A 24437-nucleotide genomic window follows, 5' to 3' on the forward strand; every position below is an offset into this window, starting at 1 on the left:
TGGGCGGATCGATCCAAATATCGATAGTATCGATACCAAGATGAATATTGGTATCGGATCGATACTAGCTCGATGAGATCGATACTTTTGTTGTAGTTTCTCTTCTATAAGTTCAACAAATCACTTGTATTTCTTCATAGAGTTTGTGTGAGCGCAGCGTCTCTCTCAGTCCTACGGTGGCCGGGAGGTGCAAACCAAAATTACAAAATGTGAAACACTTTCACGAAGCTTGAGACAAATTTACATTTTGGAAAACATTTTTACATATCATAAAACAAAATTACATTACCGAAACAAATTTACATCTCAGAAAACAAATTTACATTTCAGAAAACAAATTTACATGATACAAAACACTTTTACAAATGCTGAGACAAATTTACATTTCAGAAAACAAATTTACATTTCAAAAAAACAAATTTACATTTCAGAAAACAAATTAACATGATACAAAACACTTTTACAAACGCCGAGACAAATTTACATTTCAGAAAACAAATTTACATTTCAGAAAACAAATTAACATGATACAAAACATTACATCATGTCCACGATTACAACATACGAGTGTCCCTCATTAAAATATTTTATACACTGCTGCAGCATATCCGGTCCGTCGATCTGGTCCATGCCCCTTAAAAACTCTAAAGACCGACCACACGAAGAACAAAACCGCGTTAAACGGCTCATATGTTGTCCACAAAACGGGCAAAACCTCACTCGATGGCTGTCCGTCTTGAGCTCACCATGAACTCCATCAACAACAACAACAACTCGAATTGGCCGCTGCCGGGTTATCACTTCCGGTTCAACCCCGGAGTTGGTACATTCCCTTTCCAGTTGATGTTATTTGTAAATTTGTTTTGGGACTTGTAAAAGTGTTTCACCACTTGTAAATTTGTCTCGCGTTTGTAAAAGTGTTTTGTATCATGTTAATTTGTTTCCTGAAATGTAAATTTGTTTTCTGAAATGTAATTTTGTTTTATGATATGTAAAAAAATTTTCCAAAATGTAAATTTTTTCTCAAGCTTCGTAAAAGTGTTTCACATTCTGTAATTTTGGTTTGCACCTCCCGGCCACCATACAGTCCTTATGCGCAGTGCTCCTCCCCACCTCTCTCACTCCGCTCACTCAGGTTCACTCTGAAGTATGAATATGGCAGAATATAATAAACCTTTTGTGTATCTGCTGAAGGAACATTAGCATTCCTATTTAGGCTACATGCAGATAGGTTATAGATTTAATTATGTTAAATATTATTTTCTTATTTGGCTAAAATCTTTATCCTGTGTTTTATTATTATCATCATTATCATGATCAGCTAAGCCAAAAGTACAAAATCATTCAATGGTCAGGAATTTTCAAGTAAAAAGTATCTGTATCAGTATCGGTATCGGCAATACTGGCCCTGTAATTACTTGGTATCGGATCGATACCAAAATGTGCAGTATCGCCCACCGTGATTGGCTTGATGGGTGTCAATTAATCTAACTTGACCAATGGGTTTTCATGTATACTCACCGTACTGAGGTGCGCTCCATTTCAGTACGCTGGTACACCGCGAGGGCGGGCAAGCAGTTAAATACCATAGGAATAAGTGGGGGGATGAAATCACCTTGTTGTTCACCGGTGTGACACTTCTGCATGCGCATCAGGGGAGATTTAGAAGTGGATATACGCAATGCTGACTGAAAAATAAGTGGGTATACGCCGTATACCGACTTATACCCTGGACTACACCAGTGCCTAGGAGCACCGCATTGCAATAAAGTCTGTGACTGGTGAAGTTACACGAGTTCATTAGCACAGCCGTGGAGCCACTTCCTTTGTCTTTTTTTTTAAAAAAAAGAAAGCCTTCATGAGTTTACAGTCTAGTCACACAAGATTTCGTCTTTGCTTCCTTTTTAACATGCATTGTAGTGTTGTGACGTTCACGAACGAACCGATTCTATCAAACGGCTCGTTAACATGAACGATGGGATCCGAGTCGCAGCCGGGAACCGTTCTTTTTTTTTTTTTTTTTTTTTGATATCACTGCGTGCTCCTCCTTTACTCCTCCCCTGAGTGGGACAGAGAAGTTACATGGGGAGGAGCGCAGTCCAGTTGGACGGCGCTTATTAGATATGCAAATGTACCATGACAGCACCTGAATGCTGCCTTTGTGTAAAAAACCCCCAAAAGAAACGTGTGACTGCCCCTGCCGGAGAGCAGAGCAGCTGCAGCGGTCTTAATTAGGAGGAGGACAGTTTTGTTCCAAATCTCACCCCATCATACCTCCCAGTGATTATTTCCAAGATCAAATGAGTGACCACCAGGCTGGCCTCTTAAAATGTAATAAATTTAAAAATCAATCAAATGAGCCAGTTTTTTTAACGACTCTTTGAAAGGAACGGCTCACCAAGATCCGGCTCCCCTCCATAAATCCCATCTCTAATGCATTGTCGGTAACCCCGAGTCAGTGGCCATGGGGGGGGGGGGGGGGGGGGGGGGGGGGGGGGGGGGGAGCACAGGGGGTGGCCAATCAGATTACAGGGGGGATTTTAAACTGTTATCAGTTATTCAGTCTGCCATATCAATTTAAGGTTCAACTTAAGTTTAATGATGACACCACATCAAAATTTAAATCCAACCAACCTATAATTTAATGTAATCGATGTGGCTTCAGTTGCCAACATTATCGACCGATCATTTGCATATTACCACACACTATCCCCTCCCTTCACCGCATACCTAAGGTGTCTCCACCCACCAGCTACAGCGTTACCTCCTTGGAGATCCGCCATTATGTTACGAAAGCACCGTGTCGGAGCCCAACCCGAAGTGCTCTGTTGTTGGCTGTAAAGAAGAGCACACAACACTCCATCGTGTCCCCGCCGCAGAGAAGAGCGGCATGGATGTATTTATTTTTGAAGGCAACGTCCCAGCTACAGTTAGCAAAAACTGTTCGTGTGTGCTAACCACTTCCAAACTGACTGTTGTTTCTCCAGCCTCGGTCAGTACAAGGCAGGAGTAGTCCGGAGACTTTTTCTAAACGGTGGGGAACTTCCAACTTTGCGTGGAATACCTGCAGATGAGGGACATGTAAGTATACAAATAATTAGCTGTGTGTCTGTAGATAAGGGTGGACTCTTGAGTTATGTACTGTGTGTTTTGCCATTGAGAACAAGGTAATGTTAGCAGCTAACCGCTAACGTTAGCTTCTCTGACCACACAAGTTAGTGCTACAGCAGAATCATTCTGTGTATTAAGTTTCTGATCTTGAACATTATGTAATACGTGTCCTAGGGAAATGTCTGCATGTACAAGTATTTAGCTGTGTTTATTTAGCAACTGTACACGAACTAACCAAGCTATGTCACATAGAACAAGTTAACGCTAATTGCGAGCTTCCAAGCTAAAGCAAAACGGGAGCCTCTAGTTTGCGATCTACACGGTCTTCACATGCAAACCCAGAGACGCGGTCGGTCAAGCAGTACATACACACTCCCTCCACCGGGTCTAAGTTTTCAGGATTTTGTGAAATAATGCATTTGAAAATGTAGGCACGGAATATGTTGGCATAGGCCAGGGCAAAACGAGTGTACTGTTGACTGCTACGTACAGTTTAGATTCTCAGCCCGAGCCCGGCCCCGCTATCCTCAGCTGGGCCGGGCCGGGCCGAGCTGGGCCCTTCATCAAGCATTTGTGCTTTTTTGTTTTTAATAACTCAAAATAATCATCATATTTAAAGGTAGAAAACACGCATCTATCTCTTCCCTCCATTTTTGTGTTGCTGCGTGGTGTACACGTAAGTTATCCTCGTGGCTAAAACGTGACTTGAGACGTACGTGACATCACTCCCGAGACGCAAGAGGAAAGCAAAAATATATATTTTTACGAAGGAAAATGACAAAAATAATTGTAGCGCAGGGACTTGAATAAATAACTTTAATCTGATCACTGGTTTGTAAATATTAACGCGTTAGATTACTCGTTACTGAAAAAGTGGTCAGATTAGAGTAACGTAACGCGTAGCAGCCTTTAGTGCTTAATTTATACTGTAAAAGTGCTGTTATGTGTCACTCCTATTCATGTCTGGGAATGCTGTGCAGGTAAATTAAACTGTGATCACTTGTTGAGAACATTTGCCCATTTCTTGCAATTGTTTGCATGTTTTATTGTCTTTTTACTGTTCAAGACTCTACCTGGCTGCACTGCATTACAATGAGAAGGCTGATAGAGGACAAGCCACCACATCATCTGAACTGTACAGTTCAAACTTGGCTTTCCAAAGTCCAGGAAGGGAGAGTGCAGAGCTTAACCTGTGAAGACAGAGACAACATTCCGTAAGTTTTACAATCGTTTATTTTAACCTCACAAATTAAAATAAACATGGACACACAGGCATCACACAAAAGGTTGAAAACAAACACTTAAAATATGAATTATTTTCATGTTTTTCAAAATAAATGATAAGGAGAATGTATAAATAAGAAGTAAATAGGAGAAATAAGAGAAACTTTACAGCACTGCAGCACAAGGCTTTTTGGTTCTACTGCAATTTTCCTGTAAACATACATTTTTGTTTATTGCACTGCAGACTGCAGTGATGCACGGTTGGACCTGATCTTCGAGAAGGTTTTCCAGGACCCTGCCCCATATGTGAACGTGGTGCTGAAACTCATATTCCCTGAAGAACTCTTGGACCACACAAGCCGTTTTTAGACAGAGCACCAAGACGCCAATTTGCCCGTCCTTTTGGCGGCTCGGTCCGCGGTTTTAGACAGAGGGCGGCAAATTGGGGGTCTGTTGTGGTCCGCCGATTTTCTGCCTCGGAGGGTGCACTTATTTCCGCCTCGACTGCTATCTAAAAAGGAGGCGGAAATGTGCCGGCCTCTGCGTGAGGTGGGCGGAGGTGTCAATGACCTGCACTGTTGTGCGACCCACAGCCGGGGAGTTTTAAAACCAAGAAACAGCTGATCACAGCAGTCAGTCCTTCATTTCACCCGCGGACATTAAGATGAACAACTGGACAGCCGCTGAGATCCAGGAGATGCTAGCGTCTCCTGGGTCTCTGTAGCTGTTTGGTTGTGTTAGCTTGATGTTGTGTCGGAAAGCTAAGGACAGTCGCTACTTTCAAATTAAAAGCCCCCCGCTAAGAACCCAGTTCTAAACTCCAATGGGGTGCAATGTAAAGCTCTTATTTTGAAGACAAATTCTATGTCACCGTTCACAGCCCAAATTCGAGCTTCACGTCACATGTTTGCGCCTACCTAGGAGGCCGCTTTTGGAAAAGGAGGAATATTACGCCTCGGTTTTAGAAAGACAGGCCGGCACATTGCCGCCCTTACCTTGGAGCAAATGTACCACATTTTCTATCTAAAAAGGGCTACAGACAGGCAGCAAAGCTCTCACTCTCCGCCCCAGAGAGCCCCAGCATCAGCTTACAAAGCTTCTGTGGGCTATATTGGCTGAACACAATTCAGTATAAAGTCAGCACTGAATGTTCACATCCATGGCAACTAGATACTTTCTTTGTTATTATTTTCATATTGATATTGAAGATAAAGTCTGTGTAAACCAAAATCAGCCATTTTCTTCTAAACACATCAAACAGGTCATAAATGTGTTTACTTAAAACATGTGAAAGCCGTTCGGCCATGTAGACTTTAATTTTAGAGCTAGGCTCACAAACAGTTTTTCAACATTTCTGTGTTCAGGATTTAATGGGCGGGTCAGAAATCATGCAAATCATGGCCGCGTTACGTAACGCGGCCATATGATTTGCATAAACCCGGCCCTGCTGCGGAAGTGCTATAAATACATTCAGCGTCGGCTTCAGCGGTTCTCCCACTCGCTCTCCAGTCTCGGATAGCATTGCTTACAATAGTTTGCAGCTAGCTAACCAGTCATGTCTCCTCCACATCCATTGCATCTTTCCTGGATGCCACAGTGTGCGCGCTGTGACGGCGCTGTTATCTTATTTAAGTTTCCTTTGGATGACAACATAAGGATACGGGGGAGTCCGTTGACGCTGGTCAACTCCGTCCCCGGCTTGCATCCTCTCCTCCCGCCGACGAGGAGATGTGGACGCTGCTGACCGCCGCTGACACTCTCCGTCCCGCTGACGGCGTGGGTCCCACCGGCGGTATGTGGCGGTAGTTTCAGGGCCGCATTATTGGTGAGCCGTCCCAGTGTGAACGGATAATCCGGAGGCGCGGAGCGAGGGCGTGTCGGTCTGACAGTCTGATAACTGCACAGGTCCTTCACTCAACTAAATACAGAGAAATGTCCCACAAAGCATTGTTACATGACCAAACAAAAGTAACGTAGTAACTGTAACTGTCTTTAGCAACTCATATGAGGAAAACAAATACCACAGCTGTATGTGGAGAAGCGTCTGTCCTCCTGTCAGTCCCCTCCCTGTCCTCCCGACTCTTCCTCACATTTCTGCTCACAAAACAGTGTCTGTCACGCTTGTCACAAGACTTTAACTCACCGAGTGTTTGACGAAAATAAATCACCGCGACCGCCAGCCCTCCTGACCGAGACTACAGGAAACTGTCCCCCAGAAAACAGCCTCCGTCCCCGCGAGTGACAGTCAGACAGCGTCCTGTTTACTGATGGTGATTATGTATAATTATGTGATTTAGCGCGAAAAACTTCACTCCGTCACTTTCCAGGATGTTTAGTGGGTCAGGATCTCAATCACTACACATTATAACTGTCCGCGGGTTTAGATAGACAAGGGGACTACTGGGGAGACACCAACGTCATTAACAGGACGTGTAGCCCCCGCCGCATGGGCGTGGTTCCAGCGCCTCTAACTGACACGCCCCCAGCGTTTCACAGCAGAAAGAAGTGCTTTGTTTTTCCATGATTTTGAGACCTAATTTTATATACTTAACAATTTTTTTAATCTTTCAAATTTGGCTCAGTGGTCAATGATACATGTTTCTTTGGTGTGACAAACTCATAACACAATTGTTTTGCCGCTTTACACGGACTTTAATATATAAAGTCAAACTGTTGCACTTCAGATATTTATTTTCTTCTTCTTCTTGTTTCATTCATGTCAACACATGTTTACAAATGTTTCTTACAATAAAACATCTTTCCTAACTGTTCTGTGTTTGTAATGTGTATGTAAGATAAAGGGAAGCAGTTACGTACGATTACGATTACGGTTACGATACATTCAGGCAAACAGGTTCTAGGCCAGGACGGTCCACCATGCATGATGGTGGCTCAGGAAGCTGCTGTAGTCTTCGTGTAACCTAGAAATAATGAAAGGTAAGTCAGTTACAATAGATTAGAGAAAAGAGAGACAGCAAAATGACAACCATGTTTGTCAAGTGTTGACATTTAATTGTGGTATTTCCATACAGCAGATATTCTCAGGTTTTGTAGGCATTTGTTAACAATTGCCACAGGAACACCTGTTTTTTTGCAGAATTTTTACTTGGGATTGGAAACTATGATCGCTAATCACGTCGTGTTTCTTTGGTAATATATTTAAAGTTTATAAACATTGTAACTGGTTAAACAGTTCTGATGGTAGAGAGGTGATGGGAGGCAACTGTGGCTTATTGAAAACTACAGTTGTTGAAAATTGCTGGCAGTAGCTAATTACAGGTTGTCACTGCAAATAAGAACAGGTTCTCAATCAACTTACCTGGCTACATAAAGGTAAATAATAATAAAGGGTTACGCTTTTCTCTTGTAACAGCTATTGCTAAATTGCATCCGTGTTACTGCAACTGAACAGCAGTAAACACCAGCCCAGGTTTGGCTAAGCTTTATGATGTAAACACTCGAGGCAAGAGATGGGGGCTGTTATCTGTAACAATGCGGGGCAGACGGCCAGTAAGCCAGTAAAACTTTTGTTATTCTCTGCAGTAACATAGAAGTAATGTCGAGGTAACAAACTTAACTACTAACCACTGAGAAACATCAATGTTCATTCTTGGCTGCTTACTTTCTTCTGGAGACTCTTGTTGTTCTGGCTCGGACCGCAGTCTGTTGCATAGACTGCGGTCCGGCAGCCATTACTCCCAGAAACTCAGCTGTTGCCATGGTCACATGATGCCGTCCTCATGTCTTCCGCAGGCAGGAAGAGGTGGGCGGCGCTCGCAGTAGCTCATTAGCATTTAAAGGGAAAGGCACTGAAATTGGCCAACTGGAGCAGGGCTTTGAAACTGGTGTTTCAAGAACCCTGCTGTGCTCAATCCTTCAGCTTTTTTCGACCAAAGCATGTTACTAACATTCCATTTAGACATCAAGGAACCATGTCAAGAAGCAGAAGTTACCATAATATGGGACCTTTGACAAAACATTTTTCTACCTTAAACAGGACATTGTAATTATATACTACTACTACTACTACTACTACTACTAATAATAATAATAATGATAATAATAATAATAATAATTGTTAACTTGATTTGTATAGCACTTTTCTTCACAAAGTTACACAGTTCTTCACAAAAGAAAAGAAAACATAACAAACAAATATATGATATATAGCCTTTATATAATTAAACTGCCAAACAGGCTGCACATCTGGCAATAGCTGTGAGAGAGGTAACTTCAATTTTTCTCAGAAAACTATTTTGTTGACTTATTGCAAGTCAGCCACTGGTTAAGCCCTGTGTGCCAAAGATTGCATACATCTGCTCTACATTGAAGGTCCCAAGAAACCACAAATCCTATGATCAGTTTTTGTTATGCGAAGCATGTCCAGTGTCCCAGTTACACTGCTGATAATGCCTGGACAATGCACTGTTGTTACACTAGTGATAATGTTAGACCTATAGAGATAACAATAATGAGATAATACATTCCAGATGTAATGTTACATGCCTGTATGAGTCTGTTTTTTTACATGCTGCATGTAACATTAGCAAATAATTACATGTGCTAATGTCAGCTTCAGTGAAATTCAACAAATTCATTAACTGGTCCACTATTTAGCCAGCCAGTCATACTGTAGCAACATTACTGAGGTGTCTCCTGAAGCTGTCTCTGAGTGTTTCTTGGAACAGAGGCGCAAGATATTATGCAGCGTTAAGACCAAACACGAAGAAAATATTTATGCATTGAGTTTGATCACAAGGTTTTACATATAGGTTAGAATAAAAAAAAAACTGTAAACCACATCAGCAGGAACCCATTTCTCTGTGGTCTCGCTGCAATAAATGGTTCAGAAAGACGTGTAGAGTAAATTCTCCTTGCTGATGTAGGGAGAAAAACTTTCGACTCAGTGTGATAGTACACCGGTTTTAAAGTCACTGCATTGGCTCCCCGTGCGTTTCAGGATTGATTTTAAGGTTCTTTTACTAGTTTTTAAGTGTCTTAACGGTCTTGGGCATTCTCACTTATCTGACTTGCTTTTACCTTATCGACCGCCACGGACCCTGAGGTCCTCCGGCACCGGCCTGTTAACCATACCACAGGTTAGTTCAAAAATGCACGGGGAGGCGGCTTTCAGTTGTTATGGGCCCCGACAGTGGAACAGCCTGCCAGAGAACCTCAGGGTCGCGGAGACTGCTTAGGTTTTTAAAAAGAGGCTTAAGACCCATCTTTTTAACCAAGCTTTTAATTGAAATCTTAATTATTTTTTATTCCATTTGGGCTGTGCTAATCAGAGCACTTTTTAATCCTTTTTTACTGTTTTAATCTCTCCCGTGTTTTAGCCTTTATGCTTTAAATTTTTTCAGTCTCTCATGTCTTATGCTCTTATGCTTTTATGTTTTAGTCCCTCGTGTTTTAAGCCTCTATGCTTTTATGTTTTATCCCCTCGTGTTTTTAGCCTCTATGCTTTTATGTTTTAGTCCTTCGTGTTTTTAGCCTCCATATTTTAACCCTTTACTGTTTTAGTCTATCAGTTTTTAATCTCCAGTGTTTCCTTATGGGGGCTTGCCAGGCTGGGAGTTGTCCCTGGTCTGGCCGTGGGGGGTGCTGTCCCGTGGACGGTTCTGGCCCGGTTGGCTAGAGGGCTCTGCACCTTGGTGTGGGGCCTCCTGTCTGCCCGGGTTGGGGCGGTCTCTGTGGCGGTGCTCCCTACGACCTTGGACTGGGATCTCTCCCAGTGTGGTTGGCCCCCCAAAGGTAGCTTCCTCTGCGCCTCAGGTCTCACTGCCCAGCCATGTCTCTGTAGTGACAGCTAGTGTATGTGTGGGTGTGCGTATGTGCGTATGTGTGAGTGTGTGTATGAGTGTGTATGTATTTGTGTATGTTTCTGTGCATGACTGTGGGGGTGGGAGGGTTTGGTTCTTTTAATTTTCTTCTCTTGATTTTATTTGATGTTTCTCTTTTTCTGCTGTCTGTACATTTCTGTAAGGCACTTTGAGATACTTTTTTGTATGAAAAGCGCCATATAAATAAAGGTTGATTTGATTTGATGAATCAGATCTCTATAATGCATGCAGAATGGAGAGTTGGCCAAACGTGTACTCTCCAGTCTTCCAAATGTGTCTGATATACAAACAGAGAACAGTGGTTAATCATTTCTTCTGAAAAGTTCCAAATATCGGTATCAGCCATGAATAAAACATATTATGTGGATAAGTGTCCTCACAAAGATAGCTTACAGACGTGTGTGTGTGTGTGTGAGGACAGCAAATCAGCTGATGTGGGTTGCTGTGGGTCAGTAGATTAGTACTCCAAGTGGCTATCCTTTAATTTGTATTACAGTCTTAGTCTCTTCTTCACACACATTCGAGAGAGGATACACCTGGCAGCATAGGTAGGTTGTTGTTTGTTTTTATTACAACATACAAATGTAGAGTTTAAATAGTACAATTAATTGTACAACTTATTTGTTACACAATGGTTATTGAAAGATTAGTCTATGCCATATATTGCATGGCCTTTTATCTACCAAATACTAGGGCTGGGTATCACCACGTACCTCGTAATATGATACTATCACGACATTTTGCTCACGATAACGATAATATCATGATACAGCGGTTCTGCGATAATCGCTATATTGCAAGAAATTTCATCCATGATGCATCCCAATATCTGTGTCACTGAAGAAATTCAGAATTTATTGACTGTACTGAATCCATTTAACAGGAATTACAGAACATTGTCAATCAATTTCACATGAATGTCAGCCAAGTAAACAAAGAGTATATTGCACAGTGACTCTTCTTAACACACACACTGACTACAACTATCATTAAATATCCATATGTGTGGGTTTCAGAGCTACTTAAACCATTTTTTAAATTTTATTTGGTTGTATACCTATGTTTGAATAAAGATAAAGCTGTCCTCTGAAAAGGGGTGGTGGTGATTATTTATTTTTTTTTGTACATTTTTAAATATCGATATTTGGCACCAGTGTATCGATAACGTACCTCAAGACGAAATATCGCGATATTTCGTAGTATCAATATTTTGGCACACCCCTACCAAATACCACCCATTATTTGAAATTTTTGAAAATATTACTATTAAAATACTATTGCTTGAAGCTGGAAGCTAAACAAATCATAATAACAATAACATGTTTGGCACATTTTAAAATGTTGTATAGTAGCATTAACATGCAATACAGCATTTGTTTTTTTGCACACCTGAGACTAAGAGCTTAAGGACCATGTGTCCTCTCTGCTGTTGTTAGTCCTGGACCATCTGGCTTGTTGGTGTTTTGTCATTAAGAACAGAGCAGATTTACCTCATCCCATCTATACACAGTATGCCTCAAAGACAAGTGTTTGTGTGCTTCTAACATGAAATGAGTATGGTGCTGTCTTGTTTAGCAAACAGTATTTGTATAATCTCTGATCCTTTACCTGCACAAGATTTACTATGTAAATGTAAAATGTATCACAAACTACTTCCACAAACAAAAATATCTGTGAATGCATTATTTAAAAATAGATGCAAAAAACAAAAACATTTGTAAATATCCTCCTTATTAAACATATAACAAGCAACAAATATCAAGGTTATTCACAGCCAGAGTGCTCATTTTTGTTTTGCAAACTCAAAATTGCAATTTTTTTTTTACCCTGGGGTGCAAGGAACCCATTTGTTTTGGAGAGATTTTTCTTCTCTTCTCAGGATTGTGTCTTGCAAAAATGCTTCGATAGTACCCCCTGGTTATTTTTTGTAGTTTAACTACTCAATTTACAAACTACAATTTTGGCCAATAACATGAAATATTTTATATATATATATATATATATATATATATATATATATATATATAAAAGACCTATATAATATAAATTTTGTTTTTCTTTGAAAAAAGGCATGATGGCAACATGTCATGGTATGCTAAGCCAATGCTGCCTTTGATTGGCTTGCCTTGACAGTGCTCAAATGCTTCACAAAGTGGGTGGGTCTTTGTGCCAAGGAAGGCAGTGCTGATATGGCACAAGCACATCATGGACAACCCTCGCGCTACCCTGATGCGCCTCTGAACACGCCAACCCAACCATGGCCATATTTGAGCATGTACATGTTGGATATAGATGCATCTCCAGACACAACCTACGTGTTCACATGTAAGCTCTGCATGCCGAAAACAACAAAAATTTCGACTTCAAAAGTGTTTGTGAATTTCAACACTGGTGTCCCAGCCAGTGCAGCATTTGAGCGGCTTTTTAGTGTTGGTAAAGATGTTTTTAGTGCCAAACAGAACCGTCTGTCTGATAAAAACTTTGAAAGACTGCTTATGTGTCACTAATATAAATCCCAATAATGATATTATATACTTCAAACATTTATATTTAGTTGGGCAGTAGTTGGACCGGGGGTTCAGGACTTAGCTGGGCCAGGGCCTTTCTACATGGTGTTTGCACGTTCTCCCCATGTCTGCGTGGGTTCCCTCTGGGTAGTCCGACTTCCTTCCACAATCCTAAGACATGCAAAGTTAGGTCAATCAGTTACTCTAAATTTTCCATAGCTGTAAATGTGCACATGCATCATTGTTTATTCCTGTATTTCAGCCCTGTGGTGAAATGTGGTCTTATCCAGGGGGTCATGGACCAGTTATTTTATTTCCATAATATTGACGACGACACTCTGAAAGTTGTTTTATTTTGAAAAAACATATTCTATTTTATTACACATTTACAACTGGCATAAGCTTCCACTCGGGTTTGACCATCTTGGACCTGATATTGTGCTGCACCTACACCGGTCATACTGGCATCAGTGTGGAGCAAATAGGGAAGCTGCCAGTTGGAAAAGGCTAGCACAGGTTCCAATGTAAATTAATTTATGATGAGGTCATATGCTGCTTCGCAGGCAGGGGTCCATAGTGCCCACAAATTGACTGTAATATCCAGTGAAGCCTAGAAATTACCAGAGTTCCTTGGCTGTTTGAGGCCAGGGCCATTCTTTTACAGCAGAAACTTTATCTGGATCAGGTTGGATTCCCTGAGCAGATATCACGCCCTAGCTATTTCACTGAGGTCTGGAAGAATCTACATTTGGAAGGGGACAATTTGAGGCAGAAACCAGAGATGCGTTTGGGGACTTTTATCACTCTCTCCTCATGTTTCTCCAAAGAGCTGGAGAATATTATAAGGTTGTCAAGGAAAGCAACAACCTCTTGAAGGTTAATACCTTTCACCACCTTCTCCATGGTTTGCTGGAAGGATGCTGGAGAGTTGGTCAGGCCTTGAGGCATTCTCCGAAATTGTTGTGTCCCAAAGGGTGTTGTGATTGCCGTTTCTGGTAAATCAGCAGGTTCAAGCTCCAGCTGATAGTATCCACTCTTGAGATCTAGAGCAGTGAACAGTTTTGAGCATGCCAGCTGGGTGAATGTTTCCTCTATACAAGTTAATGGGTAGGCATCTTTTTTAGTCAAGTTGTTCGATCTGCCGTATATCCACCACTATTCGCAGCTCTCCATTCTTCTTGCGGACAAGGACAATTGGGGAGGCATAGGGGCTATGGGATTCCTCTATGATGCCTATAGCCAAGAGATCTTGGAGATATTCTAGAAAATTCACCAGGCACCTCTTTATTGATTCTGGTCTGTATGTGCTCCCATAATTGTGGTGCTATGGGGCTGATTGAAATCAAGATCAGATATTGGATTTATCTTTTCATTATGGACACCAACAAGGAATGTTTGTGCAGCGGTGCTGCCTCTAACTGAATGTTCTGGTCATAGGCGAAACAGACACTGCTCAGTCAATGGCGGAACATTCAGCAATGACTGTTTTTGGATACAAAGTGATGTCATGTTGATAAATTTTTTTGACAACAACTTTAAACTTTTCGTGAGATTCAGGATTTATATCTACTATCTGGTCATAGACAATCAAGCCACCTGGCATGGGTATTTCCTCCGAGTTGCCCAAGAGCTTGAAACTTATCTTCACCTGATTTAATGTGGTAGATGCTCTTTACAAGTATAAAGCTTGCCATATATTAAGTGTACGGGTACTTTACTGCTGAGTCTCACATGTAGAACTTTGGCGACTTTTGTTTGGGAATCGGTTTGCCACACTCTCAGAAAAACCATCAGCCAGCTGGTTTGGATTGGCAGGATTTCCAGGAACTTCATTCAACCTTGCTTTAATAACAATAATAATAATAATAATAATAATAATAATAATAATAATAATAATGATATATTTAATTTGTAAAGCACTTTACATTTAGATAAATCCCAAAGTGCTACAGGATAAGCACCAGTCAAAGAAAACATTAGTAAAAGAAAAAAAGAAAAAACATCTGAAAGTCAATAACAACTTAGTGGTCATAGGCTCTGCTAAAAAGGAAAGTTTAAGTCCTTTTTTAAAACATTCAACAGTCTGTGGTGCCCTCATGTATTCAGGGAGGCTGTTCCATAGACAAGGGTTGGCAGAACAGAATGCTCGGTCCCCTAAGGTGCGGAACTTAGTCCTGGGGGGGTGGAGACGGTGAGAGTTGGTCGAGCGCAGGGGTCGAGATGAGGTTTGTGGGGTGAGCAGTTCTTTAAGATAGGAGGGGGCGTTGCCATGGACGCACTGGTGAGTGAGGAGGGAGACCTTGTAATCAATCCTGGCGGAGATGGGAAGCCAATGAAGTGAATGGAGGATGGGTGTGATGTGTTCATACTTTTGCACTCACATCAGGATCCTAGCAGCACTGTTTTGCACATACTGTAGCCTTTAGATGCTCTTGCTGGGGGTTCCAATCAGTAGTGCATTGCAGTAATCCAGCCTGGAGGAGACAAAGGCATGGATGAGCTTTTCGGTGTCGGGAAAGGAGAGTCAGGGTCGGAGTTTGGCAATATTTCTGAGGTGATGGAAGGAGTTTTTGCAGAGATGTTTGATGTGAGCCTCAAAGGTGAGGTGAGGGTCAAATATGACACCAAGGTTAGTGACGGATGTGGAGAGGGGAATGACCTGCCCGGAAAACGTGATGCTGGTTATGGAGGATGACTGGATCTGGTGAGGGGTGCCAACAAGTATGACTTCTGCTTTGGAGCTGTTTAACTGCAGAAAGTTGTGCTTCATCCACGCCTTTATCTCCTCCAGACAGGTGGTGATAGTAGAAAGTGGTGATGGTGGAAGCAAAGTTGCAGAGGGGCTTGAGTCCATTTTAATGTACAGTTGTGTGTCATCTGCATAACACTGAAATGAGACTCCAAAGCGACTGATGATCTGGCCAAGGGGGAGCATGTAGAGTGTGAAGAGGGTGGGGCCAAGGACTGACCCTTGACCCACAGGTGACAGTGTGTGTCCCTGATCTTGCACCTCCAATGGAGACGTACTCTGTCCTGTCGGTGAGATACGAGTGGAACCTGTCGAGAGCGGTGTCAGTGAGTCCGATGGTGTGATGTAGCCGGTTGAGAAGTATACAGTGGTCGATAGTGTCGAATGCTGCAGACAAGTCAAGGAGGATGAGGAGAGAGGGCGAGCCAGCATCAGCCGTCAATAGCAAGTTGTTTGTGACCCTCATCAGAGCTGTTTCAGTGCTATGGGCGGAGCGGAAACCAGACTGAAACCTTTCGAAAAGGTTGTTTTGTTTCAGGTGATCCTGTAGGCGGGCAGAAACAGCTTTTTCTAGTACCTTGGAGAGAAATGGAAGGTTGGAAATGCGCCTGTAGTTGGCAAGGATTTCAGGGTCCAAGGAGGGTTTTTTAAGGATTGGTCTGATTATGGCAGTTTTTAGGGCAGGTGGAACATGGCCAGCTTGGATGGAGTAGTTTATCACTGTGGTGATCAAAGGACTAATGATAGAGATGTTTGTTTTCACCAGGACTGTAGGAAAGGGGTCGAGGGCACAAGTAGAGGGTTTCATCCTCCTGATGATGTCCTCAACCTCTTGCTGTGAGACTTCAGGGAAGCAGTGGAGAGGCTTGGAGATCACAGACTGTGGGTCGACAGTCAGGATAGGTAGAGTGGAGAGACAGCCAGATAGGATGGCATGGATGGAGTCAATTTTGGAGCTGAAAAAGGCCATGAAATTGTTGCAGCATTCTTCTGTAGTTTCTATGTGTGGGACTGTTTGTGGCTTGAGGAGATGATTAATGGTGGAGAATAGCTGCTTAGAGTTTCCAGTATTCTCTTTAATTATGTTGGAGTAAAATTTTGATTGTGCTTCTTTGAGGGATTTTGAGTAGGCCCTTTGATGTTCCCGATAGGCTTGTTTATGCACAGTGAGTTCCGAGGCTTTGAAACGCCGCTCCAAAGCACGCCCAGCTGTCTTCATTTTCCGCAGTTCTTTAGTGAACCAGGGTGTTGAACTGGAGAAGCTGACTGTTCTGGTCCTAACAGGTGCATGGAGATCCAGGATGTTACCCAGGGTTTTATTATAGAAATCCACAGAATCACTGGCTGATGAGAGCTGAGCAGAAAGAAGGCACTGGAGGTCCACAGTCAGATTTTCTTGGTTGATGTTTTTCAGGTTCCTAAAGCAGAGTTGGTGATTTTTCTTAATATTGGGGGATGGAAATGGTAACTCCATGGAGATGACCTTGTGGTCAGACACGCCCAGGTCATACACCTGTAGATTGCTGATAGTGGTAGAGTCCTTGATGACCAGATCGAGAGTGTGCCCCCTGGTGTGAGTGGGTACATCAACATCTTGAGTGAGATTGAAACAGTCCAAAAATTGAAGAAATTCAGCAGCAAAACAGCAGGATGGGGTATTCAAGTGGATGTTCATGTCTCCCAGTATAATTGTATTGGCAGATGTAGTATAGAATGATGAGAGGAGGTTGTACATCTCCGGAATGAAAGCTGGGTTCGGTTTGGGTGGACGGTGGATGAGAAATACAGTCATGAGGAACGGAGGCTTACAATTAAATGCAAGGCATTCAAAAGAGGACAGTTCAGATAGAGGCAGCGGGGACAGATCCAGCTCATCACGGTAGATGACAGACAGTCCACGGCCACGGCCTGTGCTGCGGGCTTTCTGGAGGTAGTGGTAGCCAGGAGGACAGGTCTCATTTAAAACAGAAAACACATCTGGTTTGTGCCAGGTTTCTGTGAGGCACATTAAAACCAGATGTCTGTCCAGGATGTGGTCGTGTATGAGACAAGATTTGTTTGTTAGAGATCGTGCATTAAACAGTTCAATTTTGACATTAGGACGAATAGTAAGTTTCTGGATTGGCTGAAGCATCCTAAGATCCACTCAGCGTTTTCTGCCCCATTCTGTGACTCCAAGAGGAGCAACAGCATACTGATGACGTGATTGGGATGCGACAGTGCACGCAGCTGACCAGAGGGATGGGATTGAATGGCCGAACTTGGAGTAAACAAACTTTCAACGGGAGCTCCTGTGAATGTATCGGGGTCGGGGAAGTAGTCCAAGATGTTTGATAATTGAGATGCACGTTGGAGTGGTGCAATTGTTGAATTTCCTCAGTTGGGTGGCTTAGTAATGCAACATCATGCCAATCGCGAAGGGTGTCCGTCTTGTCCGTCTTGTCGCCGTTAGCCGTGGACACTAGGGCTGAACGATATGGACAAAATTTCATATCTTGATATTCATGCCAGATATCTCGATATCGATACGATACGATATGACTATGGGTTCAGTGAAAACCAAGCATTTTTCAGAAAAATAAAGAGATTATTTTAAGCCATATACAAATGGTTGATAGAGAAATCTTTACCAAATAATTACAAACTCACTACAGAGACAAATATATTTGAAGCAACAACAGTAAAGGGAGGGAGAAGATCAAACGAACTATGTGCATTTTTACAAGATGAACAATGACATCCTAATCTGGAGGGAGAAAGACTGAGAGTTAAGATCGAGACTCAGCAGCCTCAGGTTATTGCTGGTAAAGTACCAGTGGAATTTAGAAAGACTAAGAAGTCAGAGAATTAACGGATCAAAACAGAGTAGACGGCAGCTATCCGGGCTCAAATCCACAGAGCGAGCGGCCGCAGCGTCCGCTCCTGCTGCCCCAGCCAGCCCCCCACACACACGCCTGCCGCCTGCAGCCGTGTGAGAGGACAGAGAGCCGGTGCTGCTGCAGGGGAGCCGCAGAATGATGACTCTGAGCAGCGGGAGAATTACAATATTACAATATTTCCCCTGATGATCTGAATAAGTCGCTAAATTTGTTGCTAGTCGCTTTTTAGAAATAAAGATGCTTTGAGGGTCTGAAAAGTCGCTAAACTAGCTCGAAAGTCACCAAGTTGTGTGTGTGTGTGTCTCAGTCTACGTCTCCCTCACTCCCGCCCACGTATGTTTGTCATTGGTTGGCTTCAGCTGTCGATCCACAGCAAGCATGAAATAAGCTTTGTGGTTGGCTGGCCTTAGCGGTGCATTCAAGGGCAATCGTATAAAGGATGTTTGTTGTGACTGCCAGAGCTGTACGTGCAGGGCGAGCGGGGTAAGCTATATCGTTTATATCGTTGCTTTTTCGATATGAATATCTTGAATGTTCATATCTAGATTTAGATACGATAACGATATATCGTTCAGCCCTAGTGGACATGGGGTAACAACAATCCTCATCGGCAGTACGACAGGAGGAGGCAGGACCAGGAGACCAGTCGCTCTTGGTGGAACGAGAGAACCTGGTGCCAGGAGTCCGGTTGTGGCAGGGAACACTGTAGCTGTCTTGTTAGCTGCTAAGCTAGCAGTTGGCAGTTTGGCGTCCGCTACCAGCCTCTTGAGAGGGGCAGCTGGCTAACAGTTTGATGAGTTGATTGAGGGTTCCCGGAAAAGCAGCGGCAACAGGCTATCCAGGTGAATATCCCTTGATGGCAAGCTGGATGAAGACGGGAGTCTCTAGAAGGTGGTTAACTGGCAGCAACTGATCGTCAGTTATTCAGGAGGTCAATCCGCTGTTAGCCGTTGCAGGAGTACGACGGCAGTAGGTGGGTGGACAGACATCAGATTCGGTTACGATGGCAATCCATTATGCAATCTTGAATCGTTGGGCGTTGGACTTTTGTACCAGCAAGAAGAGAATGCTTGCCATGGTATGACTGGTCTGGGCTTACTAAAGCTAGGATGGGAAAGCATTGGTCTGTGCCACATTTATCTTTAGCGAATTGAACATCCAGTTCAGTATATCCCACATATGGCACCTTTTGTCGAGCTGCACTTTCAATGTTAAGTGCTCTCCAAAAAGTACATCTGGAATCTGAAAAATCTCTGTTATATTTTGGGGTTCATGCATCCACTGGCTCAAAACAGGGAAACTAGTGTGGCGGGAGAGGGTGTGAGTGTGTGTTTGTGTGTGTATGCGTAGTATGTGTTGTCAACAATGCCACCTGGGATTTTAACCCAGGAATTAGCCATACAAGGCCAACACAGGTTTGAAACTCACAGGAGGGCCAGAAGACGTGGTTTCAAAAGGAATATACTTTATTAACAAATTGCTTAAAATCACTTTAAAATAACTAAGGGTTGCAGAGTTGGCTGGCCAGAGGGGGAGATGCTCAGATGGAGCCAACACACTGGCAAAACAAACAAAAAGGAAACCCAACCAGGGCTGGGGCTTACGACGGTGGAAGGAAACTCAAAAAGGGACAAAATCCAACTATAAACCACCAGTGCACTACAACCCACAAAACTGTGTCAAACACCACCACCAGGGGAGGGTTGCCGCTTGCTTGGGCCTCAGCACCTGTTGTAAAAGAAGAAGGAACACAAAATTAACACAAGGCACAGTGTGGGGACATCTGGAGCATCTACAGTTTAAAAGAAAGAAAGAGAACCAAATACAGAATTAATCAAATTAATACCAAAGAAACACGAAAGGAAATATCATAACCAAAGAGAAACAATTTATATATCACAAGAAAAGAAACAACAAATTCAATCTACAACTAAGTAGTTAAAGAACATTAACAGAGAAACACCATATAAACCAACTTAGGCGAATAAATAATCCAAAAAATAAAAAATAAATAAATATTTTAACCCGACGTCATCTTAATACAACTAACAATAATCCAAACTATTAGCAACCAAGTACTAAACTGAATATAACCTGAATTAAATCAACAACAAACCCAATCCTTAATGTTTAATTTAGTAAAGGAAAATAATTGAAATCAAAAGAGACAGGTGAGCCAAACTTGGCTTGACTCAGACTTGATTTTGTGGCTTGGGCAATGATATTGGCATGATGCCTTCACACTGGGCCTGAAGCTGCTGCCACATGCAGTGGCCCAGACAGTATGGCGCTTCTCACTCCACCCAGAGCCGAGCCAGGACAGCAGCAACCTTGTCGTGGTGGCCGATGACCAGAACACACCCGGACGCAGTGGCGTGCACAGACATTTTGGGAGGCAGGTGCTCAGTTAAAAATAAGGGCACTTTATGCGGCATGTAGAACTGACGGCTGCCTTATTATAGCAGTATGAGATTTAAAAATTAATAAACATTACAGGCACATGTTGAATGTAATTGCGTATTTATTTATGTCAATCTTAAGGTTGAATACCCCGGGCCCCTGTAACCCTGATAGGGTATTTTTATTGACTGTGCTATTTGATACAGTCATTGACCCCTGACCACTCACTACTCTTAAACAGCTGAAAGGGGCCACAAGTGGTAAACAACTCCTTCAGTTTTTCACCAGATGGCCCTGGCCGAAATCTCTACTGAGTGCACACTTCTTAACATGTTTTGTCAGGAAAGTTAAGACAACCTTGATTAAATGTTAGTATTTCAGCATTAAAAACTTTACCCTTATGCAATAATTCAATTGCATTTTTGCAACACTGAAACGTTGACTCCTGTTTAAAACAAACAAACCATATAGTAACTTTTCTGGATTCAATTCAATGTTGAATTAACGACAAAGCTGGCAGTCAGATTATCCTGTGCACAATGAAACTATACTGTGAATCAGGAGTATTCTAAGTATAGTTATTCACAGTTCCTCTTTGCATACTACCCATGAATGTAAAGACGTCTTTCATACTTTCATAGTAAGATCTGATGATCCTCAGGCTAGTTATAGAGGGGCTAATCTCATGTTATCTAAAAGGATTATATAATAATATGATTATAATTTATAATAATATAATTATAGTGTGGGGTTGTTTTTCAGGAGCTGGGCTTGGCCCCTTAGTTCCAGTGAAAGGAACTCTGAATGCTTCAGCATACCAAGAGATGTTGGGGTGAATTAGAGCGGAGACTGAGAGCCAGGCCTTCCCATCCAACATCAGTGTGTGACCTCACAAATTTGCTTCTGGGAGAATGGTTAAAAATTCCCATAACCACACTCCTAAACCTTGTAGAAAGCCTGACCAGAAGAGTTGAAGCTGTTATAGCTGCAAAGGGTGGACGTTAGATGATGTTAGATTAAACCCTATGGATTAAGAATGATATGTCACTTAAGTTCTTATGCGAGTCAAGGCAGGTGAGCAATACTTTTGGCAATATAGTGTATGTGTGTCATGTCTCTGTGTTCAGATATTCCTCAGAAGTAAGTGTGCAATTTCTGATGAAAACTGGGGCTCCTGTGTCTATGTCCACGCCCCCATGTGGAGGCATGGCTAACTGTTTGGAAACCTCTGCTATAGCTGAATGATCTTTTTTTTAATCAGGTCTTGGTCTATGGCAAATGATGAGCGATTATGAGAAGTGTACAGCATGACAATTATGAGAAGTGTACAGTAACATGGTCATTTCGGAATTTTGGATTCTTAAGTGTGTGCAGTTCGCAGGCACTTATGGATGTGATTCAGTAATTACATTGTTGGTGAATGGTTTTGACAATAGATAATACTTTCTGATTCTCTCTCTCTCTCTCTCTCTCTCTCTCTCTCTCTCTCTCTCTCTCTCTCTCTGTCTCCCTTTGTGTGTTGTGTGTGTGTTTGTGTGTGTATGTCTAAGTAAACTCAGCAGTATGGATGGTGTCCCTTTGAAGATGAAGATGAGTCTCTCACAAGAAGTCAAAGAAGACATCAAAGTCATTGTCCCTGATTATCTCACCATACTGCGGGAGACAGAAGTGAGTACAAACACACTTTACAGGCAGAGACCCTAACATACAAATAACATTGCTTGACTATAATGAGTGCACCATCAAACCAAGCAGCACCACTGACAAGACAATTGACCAAGTTTTTATGATACCATAAAATCAGGGTGTTTTCTTTTAGTATCTTTTGTCTCTGTGCCAACATCTCACTTCTGAGAGGTCACTGATGCTCTATATCAGTGGTGTCAAACTGATCCAGTAAAGGGCCGTGTGGCTGCAGGTTTTCATTCCAACCAAGCAAGAACACACCTGATCCAAATCAGGTGTTTTTCATTCCAACCAAGCAAGAACACACCTGATTTGGATCAGGTGTGTTCTTGCTTGGTTGGAATGAAAACCTGCAGCCACACGGCCCTTTACTGGATCAGTTTGACACCACTGCGTCTATACATTGCACCAGTGATGCTCTAGGCGGGTTAAATCACCAGCAGTAGAGCCTTCCTGTCCTGTGCCATGCACGGACCATGCCAGTTTGTGATGTTTCCAATTGGGGTGCTGTCTATTGCCCCTTTGTGAAAGTTGAACAGAATTTGGCTCCCAAGATGGGGGTGAGAGCCACAGGGCAGTAGTTACTAAGATTAGACACAGCAGACTTTTTAAGTATGGGGATGATGATGGCTGTCTTGAGGGTACAGCCTCCTGTGAGGGTGAGATGTTAAAAATGTCAGTAATGACATCAGCTAGCTTTTAGTACATAAATAGGTATAGGATGTGGATCAGCAGCCTTATTTATATTCACTCTGAGCAGGATTTTTCTCATTCGGTATGGTGACAGTGGCCAGCTGTCAGGAGGCAGAGTAGACTTTACAGCAGAGTCTTTGATGAGGAGATCAAAGCTAGCATAAAAAGCGCCCAGCTCATAGGGCAACCTGTCCACACACAAGAAGCTCCTGCTTTTGTAGCTTATGACATTTTGAATCGCCGCCAGATATCTTTAGTGCTGTTGGTGCTGAGGTCCCTCTCCAGTCTCTGCTAATGTCTCCTCTTTAATACCAGCTATCATTCAATCAATGCTAACACACTAAACCAGACTAGACTAGCAAGACCGAGAAACGCAAGCTGAAAAAAAAAAAAATCGCAATCTGCTAGCTGTTGGATATGTCATCATGTGCCAGTCTTGAGTATTTGTACATTTAAAGCTGGAGGTGGGCTGAGATGAAAAGTCAAGGGAACAGCTAAGTGAAGTGTTATAGTAAATCACGCAACATGTGTTAAGATATTTCATTTCAGACAATCACTTGATCAACGGAATTCCTGGAAAGAAGTTGTCATGCTAATTTAGCTAAGAGTGTTGAAAAAATAACATAAAACTAGATAAAAGACAAAGCTACGTAGTTTGCTGGGTAGAACACTAACAATTTGTTCGTCCATGTGGCAGTATGAGTTCAGACTGGAGAACTGGGTGCTAACTGGGCTGCAGAGTCGCTACACCATTCAGGATCAGCCTCAGCTGTCATCATCTACATTAGGACCATCTTGTCCACCATACTGGATGGTGTTCAGCAGCTCACAGCAGAGCCATTTGGCCAGCCGCCACTGCTCAGACTTTTGGGAGCCAAATCCTCAGCAGTGCTCCAAGAGCCTCAACCCCGCAGTCCTATGCACCAAGTTTATGGTCTCCGATTGTGAGGATGAAGGGGACAGTGCTAAGACATGTTTGTCAGTCAAAGCCAGCTCAGGTGGTGGGTATCCTGTTGCTACATGTCAGCCTGGTCAGAGGAAAGCACAGAGAGCCTTCGTCCCAGACCTTCTGAACCCTCCAACCTGCCTTAGCAGCCTACCACACCAGCGCAGGAAGAACCTACGACAGTGCTCTGTCTCAGTGCTGGACACTTCCAAACAACATGATCCTAACACAGACAGTCTATCCAAAAACCCATCCTCACACAGGACCCCTGACACCAGAGCTGCCAACACTAGAGCCAATACAGTCGACATGCTCCCCAGCATCAACAACATCACAACACATGCGGTAAGAGTTGGACGTTTTAATATAGCGGAACATGCAGTAGTGTGAGCTAAGTTT

The 24437-nt window shown here is 42.7% G+C and overlaps 1 protein-coding gene and 1 long non-coding RNA gene across 5 annotated transcripts in view; one reads left to right on the top strand and one right to left on the bottom strand.

The window, feature by feature from the left end:
• Positions 1-2861: 2861 nt before the first annotated feature.
• The window catches only part of LOC115580269 (ubiquitin-associated protein 1-like), a 144052-nt gene continuing 122476 nt past the window's right edge, over positions 2862-24437 (top strand). For all 3 annotated transcript variants that reach the window (XM_030414452.1, XM_030414454.1, XM_030414455.1), the window contains exons 1-4: positions 2862-3081; positions 4178-4325; positions 22264-22381; positions 23790-24383. In XM_030414452.1, coding sequence (XP_030270312.1) covers positions 4204-4325; positions 22264-22381; positions 23790-24383 — 834 coding nt within the window. In that variant the 5' untranslated portion in view covers positions 2862-3081; positions 4178-4203. The remainder of the gene's footprint in view (positions 3082-4177; positions 4326-22263; positions 22382-23789; positions 24384-24437) is intronic.
• Positions 2863-8082, bottom strand: LOC115580270 (uncharacterized). 2 transcript variants are annotated; one of them, XR_003983833.1, is made up of 3 exons: positions 7958-8082; positions 7153-7256; positions 2863-4301 (listed from the first exon to the last, which is right to left on the bottom strand). It is a non-coding gene; the product is annotated as an uncharacterized LOC115580270 (long non-coding RNA). The 2 variants fall into 2 exon arrangements; XR_003983832.1 differs by having other exon boundaries at positions 7921-8082.

Source organism: Sparus aurata, chromosome 4 (genome assembly GCF_900880675.1).
Source record: "Sparus aurata chromosome 4, fSpaAur1.1, whole genome shotgun sequence".
NCBI classification, from domain to species: domain Eukaryota; kingdom Metazoa; phylum Chordata; class Actinopteri; order Spariformes; family Sparidae; genus Sparus; species Sparus aurata.